The sequence below is a fragment of the Schistocerca serialis genome, chromosome 10 (genome assembly GCF_023864345.2).
Source record: "Schistocerca serialis cubense isolate TAMUIC-IGC-003099 chromosome 10, iqSchSeri2.2, whole genome shotgun sequence".
Lineage (NCBI taxonomy): Eukaryota > Metazoa > Arthropoda > Insecta > Orthoptera > Acrididae > Schistocerca > Schistocerca serialis.
In genome coordinates this window covers 209,240,725-209,264,348 of record NC_064647.1, presented here as the reverse complement: position 1 = coordinate 209,264,348, position 23,624 = coordinate 209,240,725, and the positions used below count along the sequence as shown (strand labels likewise).

The following is a 23,624-nucleotide window of genomic DNA, read 5'->3' as shown; positions in this document are numbered from 1 at the left end:
AGTGGCGGTGCGGTCCCCTACGGCACTGCGTAGGATCCTACGGTCTTGGCGTGCATCCGTGCGTCGCTGCGGTCCGGTCCCAGGTCGACGGGCACGTGCACCTTCCGCCGACCACTGGCGACAACATCGATGTACTGTGGAGACCTCACGCCCCACGTGTTGAGCAATTCGGCGGTACGTCCACCCGGCCTCCCACAAGCCCACTATACGCCCTCGCTCAAAGACCGTCAACTGCACATACGGTTCACGTCCACGCTGTCGCGGCATGCTACCAGTGTTAAAGACTGCGATGGAGCTCCGTATGCCACGGCAAACTGGCTGACACTGACGGCGGCGGTGCACAAATGCTGCGCAGCTAGCGCCATTCGACGGCCAACACCGCGGTTCCTGGTGTGTCCGCTGTGCCGTGCGTGTGATCATTGCTTGTACAGCCCTCTCGCAGTGTCCGGAGGAAGTATGGTGGGTCTGACACACCGGTGTCAATGTGTTCTTTTTTCCATTTCCAGGAGTGTACATTAACGTTTTTAAAGTCGAGAAGAATGACCCAAATGAAGCGAAAATCGGATCGTGTGTACTATAAGCGACCTATACTGTAATTAATGGAATCATGAAACTTGTAAAAAAAATCATCGCGGGTAGCTCTAAATGTGCAAAAATGTAACTTAATGCAGATGAGTAGGAAGATCCATCCGGTAATGTTTAAACCTGTGAAGTTTGTATACAGTATTACTGGTGTCCTGCTCGACACGGTCAAGTCGTTTAAATATCTGAGCGTAACGTTGCAAAGCGATGCGACACGGAACGAGCACGTGAGATCTGTGGCAGGGAAGGCGAATGGTGCACTTCGGTTCATTATGATGATGATGATGATGATTATGACGACGTCGTTTTGTTTGTGGGGCGCTCAACTGTGCGGCCATCAGCGCCCGTACAAAGTATCAATCTTCCCATACTCCAGTGTTTTACGCAGTCTAATGTAGCAACTATCACGAATGATGATGATCATGAGATGATGAGGACAGTACGAACACCCCGGGCACAGCAAATCCCCGATCCGGCCGGGAATCGAACCCGGGACTCCGTAATCCAGAGGCAGCAACGCTATCCACTAGACCATGAACTGCGGACAGGTTCACTGGGAGAATACTAGGAAAGAGTGGCTCCCTTGTAAAGGAGGCCTCATATAGGACGCTAGTGCGACCTAGTCTTGAGTATTGGTCGAGTGTCTGCGATCCGTACCAGGTCGGATTGAAGGAAGATAGCGTAGCAATTCAGTGGCAGGGTGCTAGATTTGTTACCGGTAAGTTTGAACAAGACTTTAATGTTACGGAGATGCATCGGGAACTCAAATAGGAATTCCTGGAGGGAACGCGTCTTTCTTTTCGGCAAACCTGATCGAGAAAACTTAGAGGACGGCATTTGAAGCTGACAGCCGAACGATTCTACTGCCGCCAGCTTACGATGCGAGTAAGGACCACGAAGATAAGATTCGAGAAATCAGGGCTCACACGGATGCATACAGACAGTCGTTATTTCGTCGCTCTGTTTGCGACTAGAACAGAAAGGGAAATGACTGGCAGTGGTCCAAGACGCCCTCCACCGCGCAACGTACAGTAGGTTTCTGTGTGTCTACACTATGAGATCAAAAGTGTCCGGACACCCCAAAAAACATACGTTTTTCGTATTAGGTGCATTGTGCTGCTACCTGCTGCCAGGTACTCCATATCAGAGACCTCATTAGTCATTAGACATCGTGAGAGAGCAGAATGGGGCACTCCGCACGGACTCCCAACGTGGTCACGTGATTCCGTGTCACTTGTGTCACACGTCAGCACGAGAGATTTCCACACTCCTAAATATCCCTAGGTCCACTGTTTCCGATGTGATAGTGAAATGGAAACGTGAAGGGACACGTACAGCACAAAAAAAAAAAAAAAAAACGTACAGGCCGACCTCGTCTGTTGACTGGCACAGACCGCCGACAGCTGAAGAGGGTCGTATTGTGTAATAGGCAGACATCTATTCAGACCATCACACAGGAATTCCGAACTGCATCAGGATCCACTGCAAGTACTATGACAGTTAGGTAGGAGGTGAACGGTTGGGGAGCAAATAAATTTATACAGCATATAAGCGTTAATTGGTATTATCAAGTAATGTAGACTAGATACTTTTCATTCTTTTACTCGAATTGTGCCACAAATTTCTTTCACTAAAAAACTGACATCAGTCTTGACCATAGTACTCACTAATTTTATACAGCCTTTCGCGTTTCGGCCTTACACCATTCTCAAAGGCTCAAAATATCTGCAACACATTCTTGGTAAAACGAAACCGAATTTGTCAAGCAAGTATCAGGTCTACATTACTTGGTGACATCACATTTGTGAAACATGGATACCAAGTGTCTGGTCTACATTTCATGATGTCATTAGCATCCAAGCCGGCCGCTGTGACCGAGCGGTTCTAGGTGCTTCAGTCCGGACCGCGCTGCTGCTACGGTCGCAGGTTCGAATTCTGCATCGGGCATGGATGTGTGTGATGTCTTTAGATTAGTTAGGTTCCAGTAGTCTAAGTCTAGGGGACTGACGACCTCAGATGTTAAGTCCCACAGGGCTTGGAGTCATTTGAACCATTAGCATCCAAAACATGGATACAAAGGGTCTGTTTTATGTAATGACATCAGTATGCAAAACATGGGTACAAAGTATCTGTTCTACATAATGACATCAGTATGTAAAAGATGGATACAAAGTATCTGGTCTTAATGTGTTGCAGATATCTGAGCCTTTGAGAATGGCGTAAGGCTAGAACGCTTAAGGCAGTACAAAATCAATAAATAAAGTGGTCAAGACTAATATCAGTTTTTGAGTGAAAGAAATTCGTGGCAGAACCAGATTAAAAGACGCAGTCGGTTGATCGATTCCGTCCTGAAGGATTAAGAAATCATCAGTTTAATACTGTAAAAAAGTAAGTTTGTGCGTGTCTGGTGCGTATGGGCGCGTGGGAAGGGGGAGGGGGGACCGGATGTAGGCTGTAGTAGTTTCGCAAAATGGCTCTGAGTCGTATGGGACAACTTCTGAGGTCATCAGTCCCCTAGAACTTAGAACTACTTAAACCTAACTGACCTAAGGCCATCACACACATCCATGCCCGAGGCAGGATTCGAACCTGCGACCGTAGCGGACGCGCGGTTCCAGACTGTAGCGCCTAGAACCGCTCGGCCACTACGTAGTTTCGCAGAGACGACGTGTCTTACACAGGACAGCCTAGCGTGCAGTGATTCAGTCAACCAGTCTTAGCAGTAAACATCAAAATAACCACAAAGCTTTCTTTTCCAGACCCTTATCCCTTTGAATGTAAGCCCACGGGCGTCCCCAAGTTATGCAGCTGGCGCAAAAGCATTTCTGAGGATTTTATTCTGACGCACAGTTTTCTTGCAGCGGGCGGTGGCAGGTCGCATTGGCCGCGCAACCATTGGGGACGTCGTGGCTGGTTTGGAGGTTATTTGGGATTCCCGTTCTTCCCGTCATACCCCCGATACCAAGCTGAAACGAGATCGTACCTGAGGTGAGTAGCAACAGAGTGCGGCAGCGGTTCAGAACGCTATGCTTTTTGGCGCTGTACGAGCACTAGCCAAAATTTGTGAGACCTGAGTTTCTCCAGGCGTGTACAATGTTCAAGTGACTTACGGGAATGCAAGCGGGTGGCGTCGTCGCCAACTGCCGATATTTCAAGAGGGGCCCAACCTGCCAGTTTCAGGGCAAAATTCCAGGAAGTAAGCGCCATGCAAGGGAATTTAAAACGTCTGTTTTCAGAGTAACTCCGGAAAGATGACACACAAACACGCTGTAAAGACTAGCCCCATCGCAAACCAAAGGTGACCGACGTCAGAAGTTATCGATAGCCAAATTAATAACCAACGGGTGAGGAAGCATAAATTCTGTAGCTTTCTTTTCTGACACGGGAGAGAGCAGGAGTCTATGCACAATTTAACCAAAAACCATCATTTCCATTTATAACGTTACTTGCTAGTTCTATTTCAACAGTGTCAAATGGTTCAAATGGCTCTGAGCACTATGGGACTTAACTTCTGAGGTCATCAGTCCCCTAGAACTTAGAACTACTTAAACCTAACTAACCTAAAGACATCACACACATCCATGCCCGAGGCGGGGTTCGAACCTGCGACCGTAGCAGTCGTACTGTTCCAGACTGTAGCGCCTAGAAGCACTCGGCCACTCCGGCCGGCTCCTTAATAACACTATCCCAGTAGCTGGAAGTGCATGCCATAATCTCTGTATTGTTATATTCCATAGGATGATCGGTGCCAAGACAATGTTCTGCAATGGCGGATTTCCTCAGCTGTCGTAAGCCGCTTATGCTCGCCAACCCCCCCCCCCCCCCGCCCCCCTCCCCTCAGATTTATTGCTAAGAGGGCCCCAGAGACAGCCCATCAAAATCCACAGATCAAGCGTGAAAAAAAAAAGGAAAGTAGAAACAGCGCACGGTCCAAGAACAAGAAGTCCAATATACAGCAGCTGGGAAGACAAGTGGTTACGATGTTCGACTGTCGAACGGGCGAGCCATGTTGAAAACTACATCGTGCCACTTTCTTTTTTCCGTCCACTCATTGAAATGTTTGTATGCCTGGCAGTGGTCATACTATATAATGGTTATAGAATATGAGTCATGGTTTAAGAATACGTTACCGTCGCAAATAAATGTGATGACTGGTGAGAGAAGGCAAGATATTACATAAACGTCTCACAGGAATGATAATAACGAATAAACGGTTTGAACTATGTTACATGAAAGGACCTCAACAGTCAAGACTTCCAAAATGGAACGCAACTTCAAAAGCGCCTAAATAATATGTTTTGACAGAGCGCAGAGGGATTGTGAGGTTGTGAAACCGTTGCGTTCATTTCTTGCGGCTTGACAAACTATTATGTTTTCATCATTTCCTTCGGAGTGATCACGATCAAATTCATACGAGCACCTGTATCGGGCAAGGAGTCATCACTCATTCACCAGCCGTACAAATTAGGTGCGTTGATAAAGAGATTCCTAGCATACGACACACGTACCGTCACTAATGCCGTGTATGACACACCAGACGTGGTTTCTGGTGTAGTTTTTGCTTGATTTCTCGCCCATTCGAAAGCCAATTTCTTTCGGCTGCTAATGGAGTAGTTCTGCAGAATGAACCGTTATTATGTGTCCCTACCTTACACTTAACAGTTGCAAACGGACGCTACACTACCACAGAGACACAAATTTGAATAAACCGAATAGCGAAAAAAACAAAAAAGAGGTACAAGGGAGGTTTTAACACGGGTCGCCAGCATGGCAGTCCAATACCGTAACCACTTCGCCATGACGCCCTTTTCCTTCCTACCTGATCTATACTGCACTTCTTGTTCTTGGAAAGTTCACTATTTCTATTTTGCTTTTGTTTTTCACAGTCCAGTACACTATCTTCCTCTTTTCATGCTTGGTCTGTGTTCAGTTTTTGATAGGCTGTTAACTGGCCCCTCTTACCACTAAATCTGAGGGAGTGTGATGGGGATTTTCCCTTGTCAGTATACCTGTCCTCTACAGTCTTGATACTCTGACTAATATATAACACGCTACAGCTGCAAGGAATACAGTAAACACCAGCCTTACGCAAAACCAAAATCATCCTTTACGGGATCTAGAAGGGCATGATCTTTGATGGTGGTAGCAAAACACACTTCACATCATATTTCCGCAAAATATGACCTGTACTTTCCGAAATGCTTCCTGCGTAAGACTAAAGGGCCGTAGATGTTGGTGTCTTATTATTAAGGCTCGAAGTGTGAGACTCAATTGTTAATTTTTTAGGCAAGCACAGTTTACAATCGAAAAGTATTTGTTCTCCCGGTCTGCATACAAAATTAATGTAATCAGTTAAATGCACCCTCGGATTCTCATCGGTTGTGTACCTAGAATCCGATTACATGATACAGTCTCCACAGACAATCCAGTAAGAAGTATCAGTACTTAAAATCGGTAAACAGCGAGCACCCATACTCTCGCTCCCACTCGTTTGTTTATAGGATAACAATTATTCAACTATATGAAATAAAAATCGTCATAACTTCTGAACAGTTCAAACTACATGTTTTGCCGCGGGGCATGATGGGAATTAGTATGCGCATGCATGGTTTGGTTTAGCGACGAAGCCCACTTTCGTTTGGATGAGTTCGTCAATCAGCAACACTGCCGCATTTGGGGGACTGAGAATCTGTATTTCGCGATCGAGAAGTGTCTTCACCCTCGACGCGTTTCTGTGTGGTGTGCACTGTTCAAACACGGAATAATCGGTGCGATATTCCTTGTAAGAGTGCAACGGGAATTCCACTGTTAAATGCAGAGGAGAGAGCAGATAGGTGGAAAGAATACATTGAAAGCCTCTATGAGGGGGAAGATTTGTCTGATGTGATAGAAGAAGAAACAGGAGTCGATTTAGAAGAGATAGGGGATCCAGTATTAGAATCGGAATTTGGAGGACTTACGGTCAAATAAGGCAGAAGGGATAGATAACATTCCATCAGAATTTCTAAAATCATTAGGGGAAGTGGCAACAAAAAGACTATTCACGTTGGTGTGTAGAATATATGAGTCTGGCGACATACCATCTGACTTTCGGAAAAGCATCTTCCACACAATTCCGAAGACGGCAAGAGCTGACAAGTGCGAGAATTACCGCACAATCAGCTCATGCATCGAAGCTGCTTACAAGAATAATATACAGAAGAATGGAAAAGAAAATTGAGAATGCGCTAGGTGACGATCAGTTTGGCTTTAGGAAAAGTAAAGGGACGAGAGAGGCAATTCTGACGTTACCGCTAATAATGGAAGCAAGGCTAAAGAATAATCAAGACACTTTCATAGGATTTGTCGACCTGGAAAAAGCGCTCGACAATATAAAATGGTGCAAGCTGTTCGAGATTCTGAAAAAAGTAGGGGTAAGCTATAGGGAGAGACGGGTCATATACAATATGTACAACAACCAAGAGGGAATAATAAGAGTGGACGATCAAGAACGAAGTGCTCGTATTAAGAAGGGTGTAAGACAAGGCTGTAGCCTTTCGCCCCTACTCTTCAATCTGTACATCGAGGAAGCAATGATGGAAATTAAAGAAAGGTTCAGGAGTGGAATTAAAATACAAGGTGAAAGGATATCAATGATACGATTCGCTGATGACATTGCTATCCTGAGTGAAAGTGAACAGGAATTAAATGATCTGCTGAACGGAATGAACAGTCTAATGAGTACACAGTATGGTTTGAGAGTAAATCGGAGAAAGACGAAGGTAATGAGAAGTAGTAGAAATGAGAACAGCGAGAAACTTAACATCACCATTGATGGTCACGAAGTCAATGAAGTTAAGGAATTCTGCTACCTAGGCAGTAAAATAACCAATGACGGACGGAGCAAGGAGGACATCAAAAGCAGACTCGCTATGGCAAAAAAGGCATTTCTGGCCAAGAGAAGTCTACTAATATCAAAAACCGGCCTTAATTTGAGGAAGAAATTTCTGAGGATGTACGTCTGGAGTACAGCATTGTATGGTAGTGAAACATGGACTGTGGGAAAACCGGAACAGAAGAGAATCGAAGCATTTGAGATGTGGTGCTATAGACGAATGTTGAAAATTAGGTGGACTGATAAGGTAAGGAATGAGGAGGTTCTACGCAGAATCGGAGAGGAAAGGAATATGTGGAAAACATTGATAAGGAGAAGGGACAGGATGATAGGACATCTGCTAAGACATGAGGGAATGACTTCCATGGTACTAGAGGGAGCTGTAGAGGGCAAAAACTGTAGAGGAAGACAGAGATTGGAATACGTCAAGCAAATAGTTGAGGACGTAGGTTGCAAGTGCTACTCTGAGATGAAGAGGTTAGCACAGGAAAGGAATTCGTGGCGGGCCGCATCAAACCAGTCAGTAGGCTGATGACCAAAAAAAAATAATTCCTTGATAGCACGATGACTACCTAACGTGAAGGTTTTTGAATATGATTTCATCCCCATTATCCCAAGTGACCCGGATTTCGACAAGACGTGGTTCATTCAAGACGGAGCTCGGCCCTATCGAAGCACTAGAGTATTTGATGTCCTGGATGAGCACTTTCGGGACACCGTTCTGGCTCCGGGGTCTCCAGAGGTCACTAGCATGGGCCTCGATTGGCCCCCGTATTCTCCAGATCTGAATACACGCGACTTCTTTTTGTGTGGCTGTATTAAAGACATGGTGTACAGTAAACCCAAAACCATTACCGAGCTGAAAGTAGCCATTCAGGAGGTCATCGACGGCATCTATGTTCCGACAGTCAGCAGGTCCCGCAGAATCTCGCTATTCGTCTGCGCCTCGTCATCGCCAATGATGGCAGGTATATCTAACATGTAACGCAAATCAAAATATCTTTAGTGACATTTAAATGTTGAATTATTTCGCAACTAATTTACGTTTTTTTTTTCGTATAGTTCTATAATTGTCCCCCTGTACATAACCCCAACTTGTCAGAAGACGATTTCCGTGGGCGATGCGGCGTTTACTGTCATAAATAGTAGGTGCCTAATTAACAATTAACGGACTCGAAGTTAATCGCAGTTAAAAAGTCCGTTAACATTTTGCAAAGTTAACTTAAAAATTAATCCGTTACTCGAAAAGTTAACTTAAGGGGAGGTTTACTATCTTTGGCCCGAAAAAACATGTTCTTTGAGAATTTTTTTCTCGGGATGTGTTATAAATATCAATGTCAAATTTACTCAAAATGTTTATTGATATTTCCTCTACAAACTGGAATTTTTTCGACCGAAAATGTCGAAGTCAAAAGGCGGAAGTGCCGTCAGAACGAAACAAAATTTCGATGTAGACCTCCACGCGCGGTATGTCACAGGTCAGCCGGCTCGTCTGAAATCAAAACTGAGTTGACGTTAGCGAAGTATATAAGACTCTCTAGGAGCTGTACCTCGCTTAAGTTATTTGGACCATAGGAAACAAAATGGCGGCCATTTGAAAAAAATAGGGTTTTTTTCATCGATTTGTCGACTTCGTCGGCCAAGTGAAAATATTTATAGTTGATGGATCGGAATAAAAGTGATAAAACTCCTAGACAATTTAGTTAGCTTCGTCGGAAACAAAGAATCATGCCAATCGGTTCAGTAGATTTGAAGTTACCATACCGCGCGATAAAAAGAAATCATCATTTCGAGAAAAACGCGTTGGAAGTTTTGACTACATATAAATGCAATATTATGCAACGTGCGTTCGATCTGCTATTCCGGGTCCATGAACTAGTCCTTCCTCTTCCTCATAGAGGGCGTTCTGCTCGATCTGGGCCATCCTGCGCTGCTCCAGGGCCGCTCGTACGGCCGGTGGCAAGCGGTTTTCGGCCGCTTGAATCCGGTGGTCGTCCGAATGCTTGGCGAACTGCGTCGAATAGAGTCCCAGGGTGACGTCCATCGTTGTCATGGTCTTCAAAATTGCTGAATACCCTTCGTTGAAGCTGCTCACTGCCAGGAAAGTCGCAATCTCCGCAGTCTTCGCACCAGAATGCAAATGCTTGGTGGCTAATTTCCAAACAGACGTGTTCAAACTTTGATTTGAATTTTGTGTGTTTCCTCCCAAGCACCGGCACAATAACTCGTCCGCCGCAAGGAAAAAACTGGTGAGTGAAAAAGGTCGATTTCAGGCATGTGCATTTTTTTGTTCAACCGCGAATAACAAACATTTCCGTTCTGTATTAGGAAAAACCGTTTGGGGGTCGATTCTAAACGCTTTTATCGATCCAAAAATGAAATTTAAAAGAAATCGATTTTTTGAACCAAAAGATAGTAAACCTCCCCTTAACAGTCTTGTGCACAGCTATGCTCTTAAGAAATGCTTTCATCGCAGCCGCCGTTCACTTTGTAAGGATTACAACTTCTAACAAACTGTGTATTGGACTGGTACTGTGTTACAGGCCCTGTATTCGGAACTATATGCCTTTCGACGCGGATAACGGCGTTCTGGACTTCGACCTGAGAGGACAGTGTAAGTACTGTTTGAAATTTGAATACCACTGAATAGCAGTTATCATTCGACAGTAGCTCGAAGCTAAGGACTTCAACTTACGAATGTGAAGACTTCTCTATCTTTGTATTCACACCAAGATGACACTTAGCCCTTGTAAAATATGTATGTAGAACTGTAAAGAGATCCTATCCAAGGCTCGACATACGTTACGTACCTAGAATAATGGAGATGTAACCCTTGTGCGCAATTTCTGGTTAAGCCAGCTCACAAGGACTATTATAAACTTAAAAATTACGGGGTAGCCACCAGCCCAAGCCCTTTCTAACAATTAAGAAAAGACCGAACTGAAAATGAGTTTAATTAAATTAAGAATTTAATTAGAAGAACGGATTTTTTTAAAGTAACTAACAAGATAAACAGCGTTGTATGTCGTGTATCAATGAGCTTGTTTAATTAAATGTGATAATTTCTTGATTTTGAGACAGTGCACCGTTTACTTTGATTTTTCCCCCCATTTTTGTTCATCACAAGCAAACAGATTAACTAAAAAATCACGGAATAAAAAATTAATTTGAAAACTGGCAACAATGAGAAAGATAAAGGACGCAGTGTTTATATTTGACGTAGCACATATATTTCATTGCTTAATTTGATGCACTTCCTATGAATACACATGACTGGCGCCTGAATAAAATAGTTTAACGAAATAATTCGCAAAAAAAAATCGTATAATCGTGCAATTAAAAAGGAAAAACACACAAAAGGGAAGTGGAACACAATAATTCAATCATTCCATCTACATACCCACGGCTGTCCGAAAGGAACAAAGCAACTTCCACACTTTTAATTTCAACCACCATTTTAACAAAATAATTATGCCACATTCCGAAAGTACACAACTACACACGCTTCAGTTAAGCTTAAGTACTTAAATATGCCATGAATTTAACATAGGAAAGTTCTAATTCGACCTACTTCCTATCAGCAGAAACCCTCTCTAGGAGCTACGAAATGTACTTACCATCCGCTAGCTGCAGAGTGTCCTTTCTCGACCGAGCTTCGCCTAACTACCGGTGCAACGGAAGCTACCAGAGGGGTGGGCTTTCGCCACCAACCTGGCAGACAAACTAACCCCAGACTAAAAGGGGTAAACGTCTCTGTCCAGGTACTGGGATCCTAAGTTGGTCATCCTGTGCTACCCTCCAAACGAGAAGCAAACATCATCTGCTCCTAGCAGACGACAACCAACTCACCGTCCCCCACAAAAGAAACCCGAAACCACTCGTAAAAACACTCATTCAGACACATTCACGCACACACAGGGTAGATGGAAGGGAAAAATGTAATAAATACAGTTCATGATTTCCTATGGAACACGAAAAAATCAAACATATTATCATTTAATAAGCCTTAGTTTGATTGCTCAGTCTTTCTGGGAGAGTTAGTAAATTACAACGCAATGAGACGGTGAACAGATTAGGGTGCACAGAATCCAGTGAGATAAGCGTCTTACGAAACGACTCCACAGAGACGTTTCACCCTTGCTGCTGAGAGTTACAGTTGGACTTGGGATAGAACAGGGGCAGATACAGTCTCTCTTCCTCTGTATATAGTACCCATCAGTAAAAGAGCTGCACATAGTAACACTTCCTCTCAGAAGTCGAGGAACGAAGGATAGGGACTTACTCCTGTAAACAAGACAAATGTACAGCATGCAGGGTGTCTCAGGAGGAATGATCAATATTCTGGGATATAACAGGACGTTCATTCGAATCACAAAAGGTCTAGAAAACATAGACTCTGAAGTGCATACGTTAAGAGCTGTAAGCACTTGTTCAAGTTCGATACTGTGATACACATCTCTTCTACTAAACAAGTGCTGGGACCTCTTAAAATATCCATTTTAAAACCCATGTTCACTGGACATTTTTCCTAATTTTAACCGATACCACCTCCTTCAAAATATGGAATGAAAAGAGCTTGCACTAGAAGAGGTTCGTTTCACTGTATCGAAGATGTGTAAGTGTTCATAGTTTCTTACGTATGCATTTTAGAGCCCATGTTTAAAAGACTATTTTGCTTCGAATGAGCGTTCCTGTCATATCACTGAATACTGACCTTTCCTCCTGGGAGATATATATATATCTCGGTTGACATCACAGCAGCTGAGAAGAGTGCTCCATCTACCATCTTCTAAGGATGCCTTGGGTCTGATGATGGTCATATGATATTGTAGCATACGTGGTGCGATCAAAACTGAATTTTAAAAAGAAAAAATTTTTAAAAACTGTCTATATGCCTCCGGATGACCCCTAATTTCTCGTATCTTATCTTCGTAGTCCTTACAGACACTGTATGTTGGTGGCAGTAGAATCGTTCAGCGGTCAGCTTCCCTCCACGGATTCTCATTTGAGTTCGCGAAGCATCTCCGTAACACTTCCGTGTTATTCAAACCTACCGGTAAGAAATCTAGCAGTCCGCCTTGGAGCTGCTTCGATGTCTTCCTTCAGTCCCACCAGCTACGGATCCCAAACACTCACCAATACTCAAGAATAGGTCGCACCAGCGCCCTATATGAGGTCTCCTTTACAGGTGAACCAACCTTTCCTAAGACTCTCCCAATAAACCGAAGTCGACCATTCTCCTTTCCTACCACAATTTTCACATGCCCGTCCCATGTGCTGAAGCAGGGTACAAGTAACACTGTATCCAAACATTACAGGTTTGTCCCTCCTACATATCCGCATTACCTTACATTTTCCCACATTTAGGACCAGCTGGAAATTTTGTCTGAGTCTTCTTGTATCTTCCTACAGTCACTCAAAGCCGACGCCTTACTGTACACCACGGTATCATCAGGAAAAAACCACAGACAGCTGCCCATCCTGTCCGCAAAATCATAGCTCGCTACGTAAGCACGTTCTGCTAGCTTGACTACCCTCCGCAATGCTCGATAGCCCCTCTCCGTCAGTACATTAGGTCCGCCTAGTCTCGGATTATCTGTGCTTTTTCCTTCGCGTGTCCACAATCACATCACCAACGGCCGATATGGGCAGTTTTAGAGTGGTTTAAATGCCCCTGATGGCTTTATTACTCGGGTGACATTCAATGACTGGTCTAGTTAGAAGGCACTGTGCTCTCCGACCCACGCAGCTGTCACTACTCCTCTACTTGCAACACAACCTTCCCCGTCTCCTTTTACAAAGGCAGGTCCACCTCTGGTGACATCTCGTGGGAAATTCCGGATTACACAGTGGCGTCCGGACTTTTATGATCAGTGTACTTGCGCCATCCGCCTTGTTGGTAGACGAGGCATGAGCTGTTGCATAAGCATAACTAAAACACTGAGCAGATGTTTGAACAGCACTTGACAGTGGGACCGACGTTAAATCTTTCCCGATGTTGTGTTGCAGTTGACAAGTCAATCCTGTACTTCAACATCGGCATATGGGTTGCCACGATGGCTGCCACACCACTGCTGATGGCGGGCGTCTACAAGGTAAGAGTGGCCATTTTCAGATCCAATTTCACAGGCAAATGGGCAGATTATTATTATTATCATTATTACTACTGTGGATATTTTAGCCACATTCACCAAATAAAGGTCTTTGATCGTCACACCTCTATACCAATTTTATCTGGCAGAAAAAAGATATATAAATATGAAAGTAAATAAGTAAACTTTCGACTTGTTTCCCTCTCAGTTGAGTGTTAATCACTGTACGTTCACTGATAACTTTAGTCTCATCATTCAACGTGAGTTGTTTCAACACCGACTCAAAGGAAGGCCTCGGCGCTTGTTGGTGACGTCACGTCAGCTAGGCACGGCGAACGCCAGGTCTGTTGCAGGCAGAAACGCCTCGGCGTGCTTATCACTGTAAATCTCTTATTTTAGGACAAAATGTTTAGTATTGTTTTGGATTCTGCAGTTTTATTTAGATGAAAGATTTTCTTACTATCGTAAAGCTGCAAATGAAGATCATAGTTCTGTATTACTGAATCCTGTCGAAACGTAGATCAATATGAGAAGATGCTTTGCCCCATTGCAAGCTTCGGAAATTTTACAATCAAGTAACTATATTTACTTGATCCACTTTGTTATAGAAACTTACCCCAACCCCTTTACAATGAACTCGTTTCTTTTATTTGTTTATTTATTTTCGTTTGACATCGTCACTGGAAATGTGAACTAATTTACTTGTGTAAATGTCCAACTGTTGCCAGTCATTAGATTACAGTCGTTTTCAACGAAAGGAATTATAAACAGGAAACAAAATAGCTTCATACATCGAAAATACTGCTGAGCTTTAACTTTTTTAAACATGCACATTAGAAAAGATAAATATTCCCCTCTTGCAACTGAAAGGAGAAACTTCATAAGATAAAAAAGTTTTATTTGATAAAACGAGTATCTCTCTTTTGCCTCTTCTTCTGTCCCCCATCCCGTCCCCCAACGTGTACAATCGCAAGATATTTCATTAACATTCAGTGCTCCTCACCCCATAGTCAACCAAAGAAGAGCACCAATATGTTCACAGTTTCTTGTAAAAGCAACCCAGTACAAACGTAACTTCCTCAGATTTACAAATAAGGTAAAGAAGCACGAATTCTGTTGCTGCTGGACCATGAAGTTGTTTTTGTATGTCAATCCTTAAAACAGGTGGAAATTTAACTTCAGGAGTACACTATTTGTTAAGAAGTGTAATGAAATGCACAACTAATTGATTGCAGAAATCTCTCAGAACAATGTGTGTTGGTCAACTACCGCCAATAGTTCCACATTTTCCTGTGTCAGAGAGGGAGACGCCAGCATTATGAGTATGCCTGCAACAGACCTGGCGTTCGCCGTGCCTAGCTGACGTGACGTCACGAACAAGCGCCGAGGCCTTCCTTTGAGTCGGTGTCGGTTGTTTCAGGGTATGAAGCAAGGCTCGCAGCTTATTATTGGGGATAGTGTTTAGATGTGTAATCAGTTCCTTCTTTCGCTGGCCAGGAATCGGCGACCATGGTGACGGCGTGGCTCGTGGCCGAGGCTCTGCTCCTTACGGTGGCCACGGCGAGTACCTTGGCGACAGCGACGTTGATGTTCCACGTCATCCCCGTCCAGATCCCCATCGTCACGCTGCTCAACATGGCCATACATCTCGGTAAGCACAACAACTGACTCGGCATGTAGGAAAGTCAAAATATCCCTCGGTGAAATTAAAAGTCGATTTAGAACAGATAGGGCATCCAGAGAACGACTTGTATGAATATCAAGAGCTCAGATGGAAACCCACTTCTAAGCAAAGAAGGGAAAGTAGAAAAGTGGAAGGATTATATAGAGGGTCTATACAAGGGCAATGTACTTGGGGACAATATTATGGAAATGGAAGAGCATGTAGATGAAGATGAAATGGGAGATATGATACTACAAGGGCGATGTACTTGAGGGCAATATTATGGAAATGGAAGAGGATGTAGATAAAGATGAAATGGGAGATATGATACTGCGTTAAGAGTTTGACAGAGCACTGAAAGACCTGAGTCGAAACAAGGCCCCGGGAGTAGACAAGATTCCATTAGAACTACTGACAGCCTTGGAAGAGCCAGTCCTGACAAAACTCTACCATCTGGTGAGCAAGATGTATGAGACAGGCGAAATACTGTCAGGCTTCAAGAAGAATATAATAATTCCAATCCCAAAGAAAGCAGGTATGGACAGATCTGAAAATTACCGAACTATCAGTTTAATAAGTCACGGCAGCAAAATACTAACGCGAATTCTTTATAGACGAATGGAAAAACTGGTAGAAGCCGACCTCGGGGAAGATCAGTTTGGATTCCGTAGAAATATTGGAACACGTGAGGCAATACTTACTCTACGACTTATCTTAGAAGCTAGATTAAGGAAAGGCAAACCTACATTTCTAGCATTTGTAGACTTAGAGAAAGCTTTTGACAATGTTGACTGGAACACTCTCTTTCAAATTCTGAAGGTGGCAGGGGTAAAATACAGGGAGCGAAAGGCTATTTCCAATTTGTACAGAAACCAGATGGCAGCTATAAGAGTCGAGGGGCATGAAAGGGAAGTAGTGGTTGGGAAGGGAGTGAGACAGGGTTGTAGCCTCTCCCCGATGTTATTCAATCTGTATATTGACCAAGCAATGAAGGAAACAAAAGAAAAATTCGGTGTAGCTATTAGAATCCATGGATAAGAAATAAAAACTTTGAGGTTCGCCGATGACATTGTAATTCTGTCAGAGACAGCAAAGGACTTGGAAGAGCAGTTGAACGGAATGGACAGTGTCTTGAAAGGAGGATATAATATGAACATCAACAAAAGCAAAACGAGGATAATGGAATCTAATCGAATTAAGTCGGGTGATGCTGAGGGCATTAGATTAGGAAATTAGACACTTAAAGTAGTAAGTGAGTTTTGCTATAAGGGGAGCAAAATAACTGATGATGGTCGAAGTAGAGAGGATATAAAATGTAGACTGGCAATGGGAAGGAAAGCGTTTCTGAAGAAGAGAAATTTGTTAACATCGAGTATAGATTTAAGTGTCAGGAAATCGTTTCTGAAAGTATTTGTATGGAGTGTAGCCATGTATGGAAGTGAAACATGGACGATAAATAGTTTGGAAAAGAAGAGAATAGAAACTTTCGAAATGTGGTGCTACAGAAGAATGCTGAAGATTAGATGGGTAGATCACATAACTAATGAGGAGGTATTGAATAGGATTGGGGGGAAGATAAGTTTGTGGCACAACTTGACTAAAAGAAGGGATCGATTGGTAGGACATGTTCTGAGGCACCAATGGATCACCAATTTAGTACTGGAGGGCAGTGTGGAGGGTAAAAATCGTAGAGGGAGACCAAGAGATAAATACACTAAGCAGATTCAGAGGGATGTAGGTTGCAGTAGGTACTGGGAGATGAAGAAGCTTGCACAGGATAGCGTGGAGAACTGCATCAAATCAGTCTCAGGACTGAAGACCTCAACAACAACAACAAAAGGGCATCCAGAATCAGAATTTATTGGACGACTTAAGATCAAGTAAGGCAGAAGGGATGGATAACATTGGGAGAAGTGACAACAAAACGAATATTCACGTTGGTGTTTACCGTCTGACTTTCGGAAAAATATCATCTACACAATATCAGGACGTTATCCATTCGGTTACGCTGTAGTGGTACGATTTCCGTCTTTTGTCTTGGGTATCCACGCAATTCCGAAGATTGCGAGAATTATCGCTGAATCGGTTTAACAGCTCACACATCCAAGATGCTGACAAGAATAATACACAGAAGATTGGAAAAGATAATTGAGGAGCTGTTGGATGGCGATCAGCTTGGCTTCAAGAAAAGATAAAGGCAACAGAGAGGCAATTCTGAAGTTGCCATTGATAATGGAAGCGAGATTAAGAAAAATCAAGACACGTTCATAGGATTTGTCGACCTGGAGAAAGCGTTCGACGATGTAAAGTAGTGCAATATGTTCGAAATGCTGAGAAAAATAGGGGGAAAGCTATAGGGAGAGAGGGGTAATGTACAAATGTGTACATTAGTCAAGAGGGAATAATAAAAGTGGACGACCAAGAACGAAGCGCTCGGATTAAAAGGGGTGTAAGAGATGATGACGATGATGATCACGATGATGATGTCTGGTTTGTGGGGCGTTCAACTGCGCGGTCATCAGCGCCCGTACAAAGTCCCTATTTTTACACAGTCTTAATTTTTACTCAGTCCAATGGAGCCCCTGTCATGAATAATGATGATGAGGATAAAATGATGAGGGCAGCACAAACACGCAGTTCCCGGGCAAAGAAAATCTCCAACCTGGCCGAGAATCGAACCTGGGATCCCGTGATTCAGAGGCAGCAACGCTAGCCACCAGACTACGGGGTGTAAGAGAGGGGCATAGTCTTTCGCCCCTACTGTTCGATCTGTACATCTAAGAAGCATTGATGGAAATAAAGAAAAAGGTTCAGAAGTGAAATCAAAATTCAAGGTGAAAAGGTATCAATGATACGATTCGCACATGACATTGCTATCCTGAGTGGAAGAAGAATTAAATGATCTGCTGAATGGAACGAACAGTCTAATGAGTACATAATATGGATTCAGAGTAAATCGAAGAAAGACGAAAGTTATGAGAAGTACAGAAATGAGAACAGCGAGGAACGTAACATCGGGATTGTTGGTCATGAAGTAGATGAAGTGAAGGAATTCTACTAGCTAGGCAGCAAAATAACCAATGACGAACGGAGCAAGGAGGACATCAAAAGCAGACTAGCACTGAAAAACAGGCCATTTCTGGCCAAGAGAAGTCTACTGGTAACAAACATAGTCCCTAATTTGAGGAAGAAATTTCTGAGAATGGACGTTTGGAGCACAGCATTGTATGGTAGTGAAACGTGGACTGTGGAAAAACAGCGATAAGAGAGAATCGAAGCATCTGAGATATGGTGCTTCAGACGAATGTTGAAAATTAGGTGAACTGATAAGATAAGGAATGAGGAGGTTCTGCACAGAATCGGAGAGGAAAGGAATATGTGGAAAACACTGACAAGGGGAAGGTACAGGATGATAGGATTTATGTTAAGATATCACGGAATAACTTCCATGGTAGTAGAGGGAGCTGTTGAGGCCAAAAGCTGTAGAGGAAGACAGAGATTGGAATACATCCAGCATATAATTGAGGACGTTGGTTGCAAGTGCTTCTCTGAGATGAAGAGGTTGGCACAGGAGAGGAATTCGTGGTGGGCCGCATCAAACCAGTCAGCAGACTGACGACTCAAAAACAAGGGGGCAGAAGCCCTACATGCCCGTCGACGGCAGCAGCTGGCTGAAGTCGACCTGTAGTCTGTGACGTCACTGCCACAATCGCCATTGGCTTCGGTACGTTATCACAGCCTGCAACGTTTCTGGACCTGCTGTGAGCGGAACGCAAAAAACCGAAGTCACCAGATAAAACTATTTGACACATGATCACAGCTCGACTAACAACGACTAATACACTCCTGGAAATGGAAAAAAGAACACATTGACACCGGTGTGTCAGACCCACCATACTTGCTCCGGACAATGCGAGAGGACTGTACAAGCAATGATCACACGCACGGCACAGCGGACACACCAGGAACCGCGGTGTTGGCCGTCGAATGGCGCTAGCTGCGCAGCATTTGTGCACCGCCGCCGTCAGTGTCAGCCAGTTTGCCGTGGCATACGGAGCTCCATCGCAGTCTTTAACACTGGTAGCATGCCGCGACAGCGTGGACGTGAACCGTATGTGCAGTTGACGGACTTTGAGCGAGGGCCTATAGTGGGCATGTGGGAGGCCGGATGGACGTACCGCCGAATTGCTCAACACGTGGGGCGTGAGGTCTCCACAGTACATCGATGTTGTCGCCAGTGGTCGGCGGAAGGTGCACGTGCCCGTCGACCTGGGACCGGACCGCAGCGACGTACGGATGCACGCCAAGACCGTAGGATCCTACGCAGTGCCGTAGGGGACCGCACCGCCACTTCCCAGCAAATTAGGGACACTGTTGCTCCTGGGGTATCGGCGAGGACCATTCGCAACCGTCTCCATGAAGCTGGGCTACGGTCCCGCACACCGTTAGGCCGTCTTCCGCTCACGCCCCAACATCGTGCAGCCCGCCTCCAGTGGTGTCGCGACAGGCGTGAATGGAGGGACGAATGGAGACGTGTCGTCTTCAGCGATCAGAGTCGCTTCTGCCTTGGTGCCAATGATGGTCGTATGCATGTTTTGCGCCATGCAGGTGAGCGCCACAATCAGGACTGCATACGACCGAGGCACACAGGGCCAACACCCGGCATCATGGTGTGGGGAGCGATGTCCTACACTGGCCGTACACCACTGGCGATCGTCGAGGGGACACTGAATAGTGCACGGTACATCCAAACCGTCATCGAACCCATCGTTCTACCATTCCTAGACCGGCAAGGGAACTTGCTGTTCCAACAGGACAATGCACGTCCGCATGTATCCCGTGCCACCCAACGTGCTGTAGAAGGTGTAAGTCAACTACCCTGGCCAGCAAGATCTCCGGATCTGTCCCCCATTGAGCATGTTTGGGACTGGATGAAGCGTCGTCTCACGCGGTCTGCACGTCCAGCACGAACGCTGGTCCAACTGAGGCGCCAGGTGGATATGGCATGGCAAGCCGTTCCACAGGACTACATCCAGCATCTCTACGATCGTCTCCATGGGAGAATAGCAGCCTGCATTGCTGCGAAAGGTGGATATACACTGTACTAGTGCCGACATTGTGCATGCTCTGTTGCCTGTGTCTATGTGCCTGTGGTTCTGTCAGTGTGATCATGTGATGTATCTGACCCCAGGAATGTGTCAATAAAGTTTCCCCTTCCTGGGACAATGAATTCACGGTGTTCTTATTTCAATTTCCAGGAGTGTATATCTGATGGAATAGAATGACCATGAGAGTAGTTGTTTTTTAATTTTTATTTCTGTGACAATGATTTTATATCAGCTGGTCTGCCTCATGTATCGTTATATACAAATGATTTATGCATGTTAAGCTACATTCAGGTATGTAGTGCTGTACTAATAGTAATGTATATAGTGTAACTCATGTAAGCCCTTCCTTAAACCTGTTATATCTTCACAGATCTGATGATGGCACCTTTAGTGTGTTGAAACCGATCATCTAGTAAACAGTTTTGAAGCGATCTTGGCTTTTGAATTAGTATACCGGTACTTAAAACCACTGGTACTCAAATGGTTAAAACTAGAATTATTCAATCTTTTCTCATGGTTACCTCCTTGGCAGTCCCCTCCTGGAGGTCCAGATGGGGGACTAGTCTGGAATATTTTGCCAGTGGGGAGATCATCATGATTTTTCAATTACAGGCCACATGTCCTGAGGACACAGGTTATGTGTCTTTAATTCTGTGGTTTCCGTTCCCTTCTGCGTCCTTATGGCGTTGGTCATTGCTGATTCTTCCGCCTTCTAGGGGCAGTTTCCCATCCCAATGGCAAGAGATTGCCTTAAACATCTGTCCGCTCCTCCGCCCTCTTTGACAAGGCCATTGGTAGTATGAGGTGACTTCTTATGCCGTAAGTCTTCGGCCGCCAATGCTGGTGATTTTTATTGAAAAATTAAGCAGCGAGAACGTTTTTGATTACTAATGAAAGGCGCTGCCCCTCTACCACGGTGTAGTTATGCTAGGAAAGCTGAACGCCACTAATAGCAAGACGGGAAACGGTAGTGATGCAGTGACGTATTGGCTCATGACACCTGCCTCGGACGTTCAGTTCTGCGACGCGACTAGTAGCTGAAGCCCTCGATGACCATTCGTCTATCATCCGAGCTATTCTGTTCTGTTACAGGCATTAACGTCTACTACTGGATGGTGGTGGTCAACTTTCGCCGACAGCTGACAACCAAAGAGGAAGACGAAGAGGACAACGACGACAAGCGGGTTGAACAAGTGATAGTGTGACAACGAGGCAGAAGGCAGGGTGCGTTCGAACTGGGCACTTGGGCCTGGTATGAGGTCCACCTAGGTTTCGTTTCTGTCTCAACAGCTATGTGTACGTAGCGTGTGTAGGCATGCAACGTGAGTGCTGGCTACCGACGATATACCAATGAATAATGTAGCATTATAAATCTGATATAATTAATTTTCCCTTCAGACGTTTGAGTTTCATCTTTATCTACGATAATAATGGAAGCTGAAAAAGGCAGGCATGCCAACCATTGCACCACGACAAAACTATAGTTAACGTAACTCTACGGACTACCCCAGTTAGCGAGGGCATTGTACAAACGGGGTCCCTGCAGGTATGTTAGCTATAGTGCTGTGGTGATGTGATGGCTACTGTGCCTGCCTAGTAAGCAAGGAGGCCCGGGTTCAAGTCCCAACCATGGTACAAATTTTAATTCATTTCTTCAGCTTCCATCATTAATGTAACATTAGTTCTGCAATATATGCTAACATATTTGTAAGTACGAATTCTTAAAAGATTACTCTACAGAATGTCTAACTCCTCATGAAACTGCATATATAAAGAATTTTAAGCTCGAGTGTATCAGTTTCTTAGTTATTTATTACTTTTTACTGTTAACTGAAATCAATACAGCGGGATGGGCCACTTCCAAGACGTGACTGAAATTACATGAGAGCTCGTCGAGTGTGAATTATCGCACTGTTTGGGACTAAGAAAGTTTCACACAGCTTATAACACATTTCCAACGAGATCGGTAGTAACATCCTATGTTTCGATACTGGTGAATGCAAGCGTTAATGCTAAAGCTTCATGAGAAAGAATCCGAGTAAGGAGATTACATATATGTAAAGGTGGACGAAGCCTTCAGAACGTCCAACTACGAAAACGAAGAAGAAATACATACACCACCAGGTAGCATAAGCTTATTTAAACAAGTTAAGGAGATTAAGTTATGCAAATCCGATGCATTTTTAAGACAGATCGGAGATGTGGAAGCACCATGTAACCTATCTTCTAGAAATTTATCTGACTATTTCTCTAGGGCATTATTTTATTTTCGTCTAGTTTAGTTACTAATGTCCTAACATCAGCGTTGTAAAAAACACTATATCTTTAAGGCTTGTGAAATTACTAATTACTGAAGAAAATGTATTTGAAATTAAAACTGCTAACAAAGAAGAAGTATTTTTCTTTTCTATTTCATTTGATTCATTTATACATAACTGCATGAAATAAGCAAAAATTTTAGTGTCTGTTGAAAAAAATGCAATAACAATTACGAGATAACTATGAGGATTCCTACACATGATTAATCATGCCAGCGTTTCTTAATCTTTTGGGTAAGTGGAATCATTTCTAATGCCCACTTTTATCGTCTACACTCTGGTTTGTTTCTACAGTACGTTATTAACGCTACGTTATGTACTCTGATTATCTGTGATAAAAACGGCAAATTTGCTTGAAAACTTAATTTCAAAATTAAATCAAAAAATCTCAAACAATTTAAATTTAATATAACATAATCCAACAGGACATTTCAATTTTAATTTTTATATGATGGTTGATGGCTGTTCTTATTTTCGCCGATATGCTTAATATTACGCTTTGTGAAATAAAGTAGAAGTTTGTTATCAAGTTTGTTGTGATATTTAATTTTTGTCGAGACACAGGCTGAGAAACCTCTTTCGCCTGTAGTTGCGAATGGTAAATGAAACAAAACGGGCTTTTACAACCAGATGATAAACAGAACTGTAGATGTTGCATCGTGTCGACTGTTCAAATTAATAAGTAGAATTTGGACTTAGTTGTTGTTCCGTTCTTTTAAAAAATTTTCCGCAAAACTTTTTCTTGATTCTTCTAAAAAAGGCATCTAAATCTGGTAAATCTCCTGAGTGAACTCTATGGGTCTCCAGGGTCCCACGGAGCAAGCCACAAATGAGAGCGCCTGAATACTCTGCTTGCCGTTCAACAAACAAGTGATGAGGTTTGCCAGCCAGCAGGTGCTACGTTGACAGTAGCTAAGTTTGGCGTTCTGCGAATCGTGTGGACTGCAAGCGACTAGCGGACTATCAAATCTGAATCCAAAGGACAGC

The 23,624-nt window shown here is 43.8% G+C and overlaps 1 protein-coding gene across 2 annotated transcripts in view; it reads left to right on the top strand.

Annotated features, from left to right (window-relative positions):
- Positions 1–22,724, top strand: part of LOC126425063 (uncharacterized) — a 60,315-nt gene extending 37,591 nt beyond the window's left edge. The window contains exons 5-9 of one of the 2 annotated variants that reach the window (XM_050087974.1): positions 3,444–3,570; positions 10,000–10,070; positions 13,466–13,551; positions 15,046–15,199; positions 21,412–22,724. In XM_050087974.1, coding sequence (XP_049943931.1) covers positions 3,444–3,570; positions 10,000–10,070; positions 13,466–13,551; positions 15,046–15,199; positions 21,412–21,524 — 551 coding nt within the window. In that variant the 3' untranslated portion in view covers positions 21,525–22,724. The remainder of the gene's footprint in view (positions 1–3,443; positions 3,571–9,999; positions 10,071–13,465; positions 13,552–15,045; positions 15,200–21,411) is intronic. The other variant, XM_050087973.1, reaches the window with a different exon arrangement.
- The last annotated feature ends 900 nt before the right edge of the window (positions 22,725–23,624 follow it).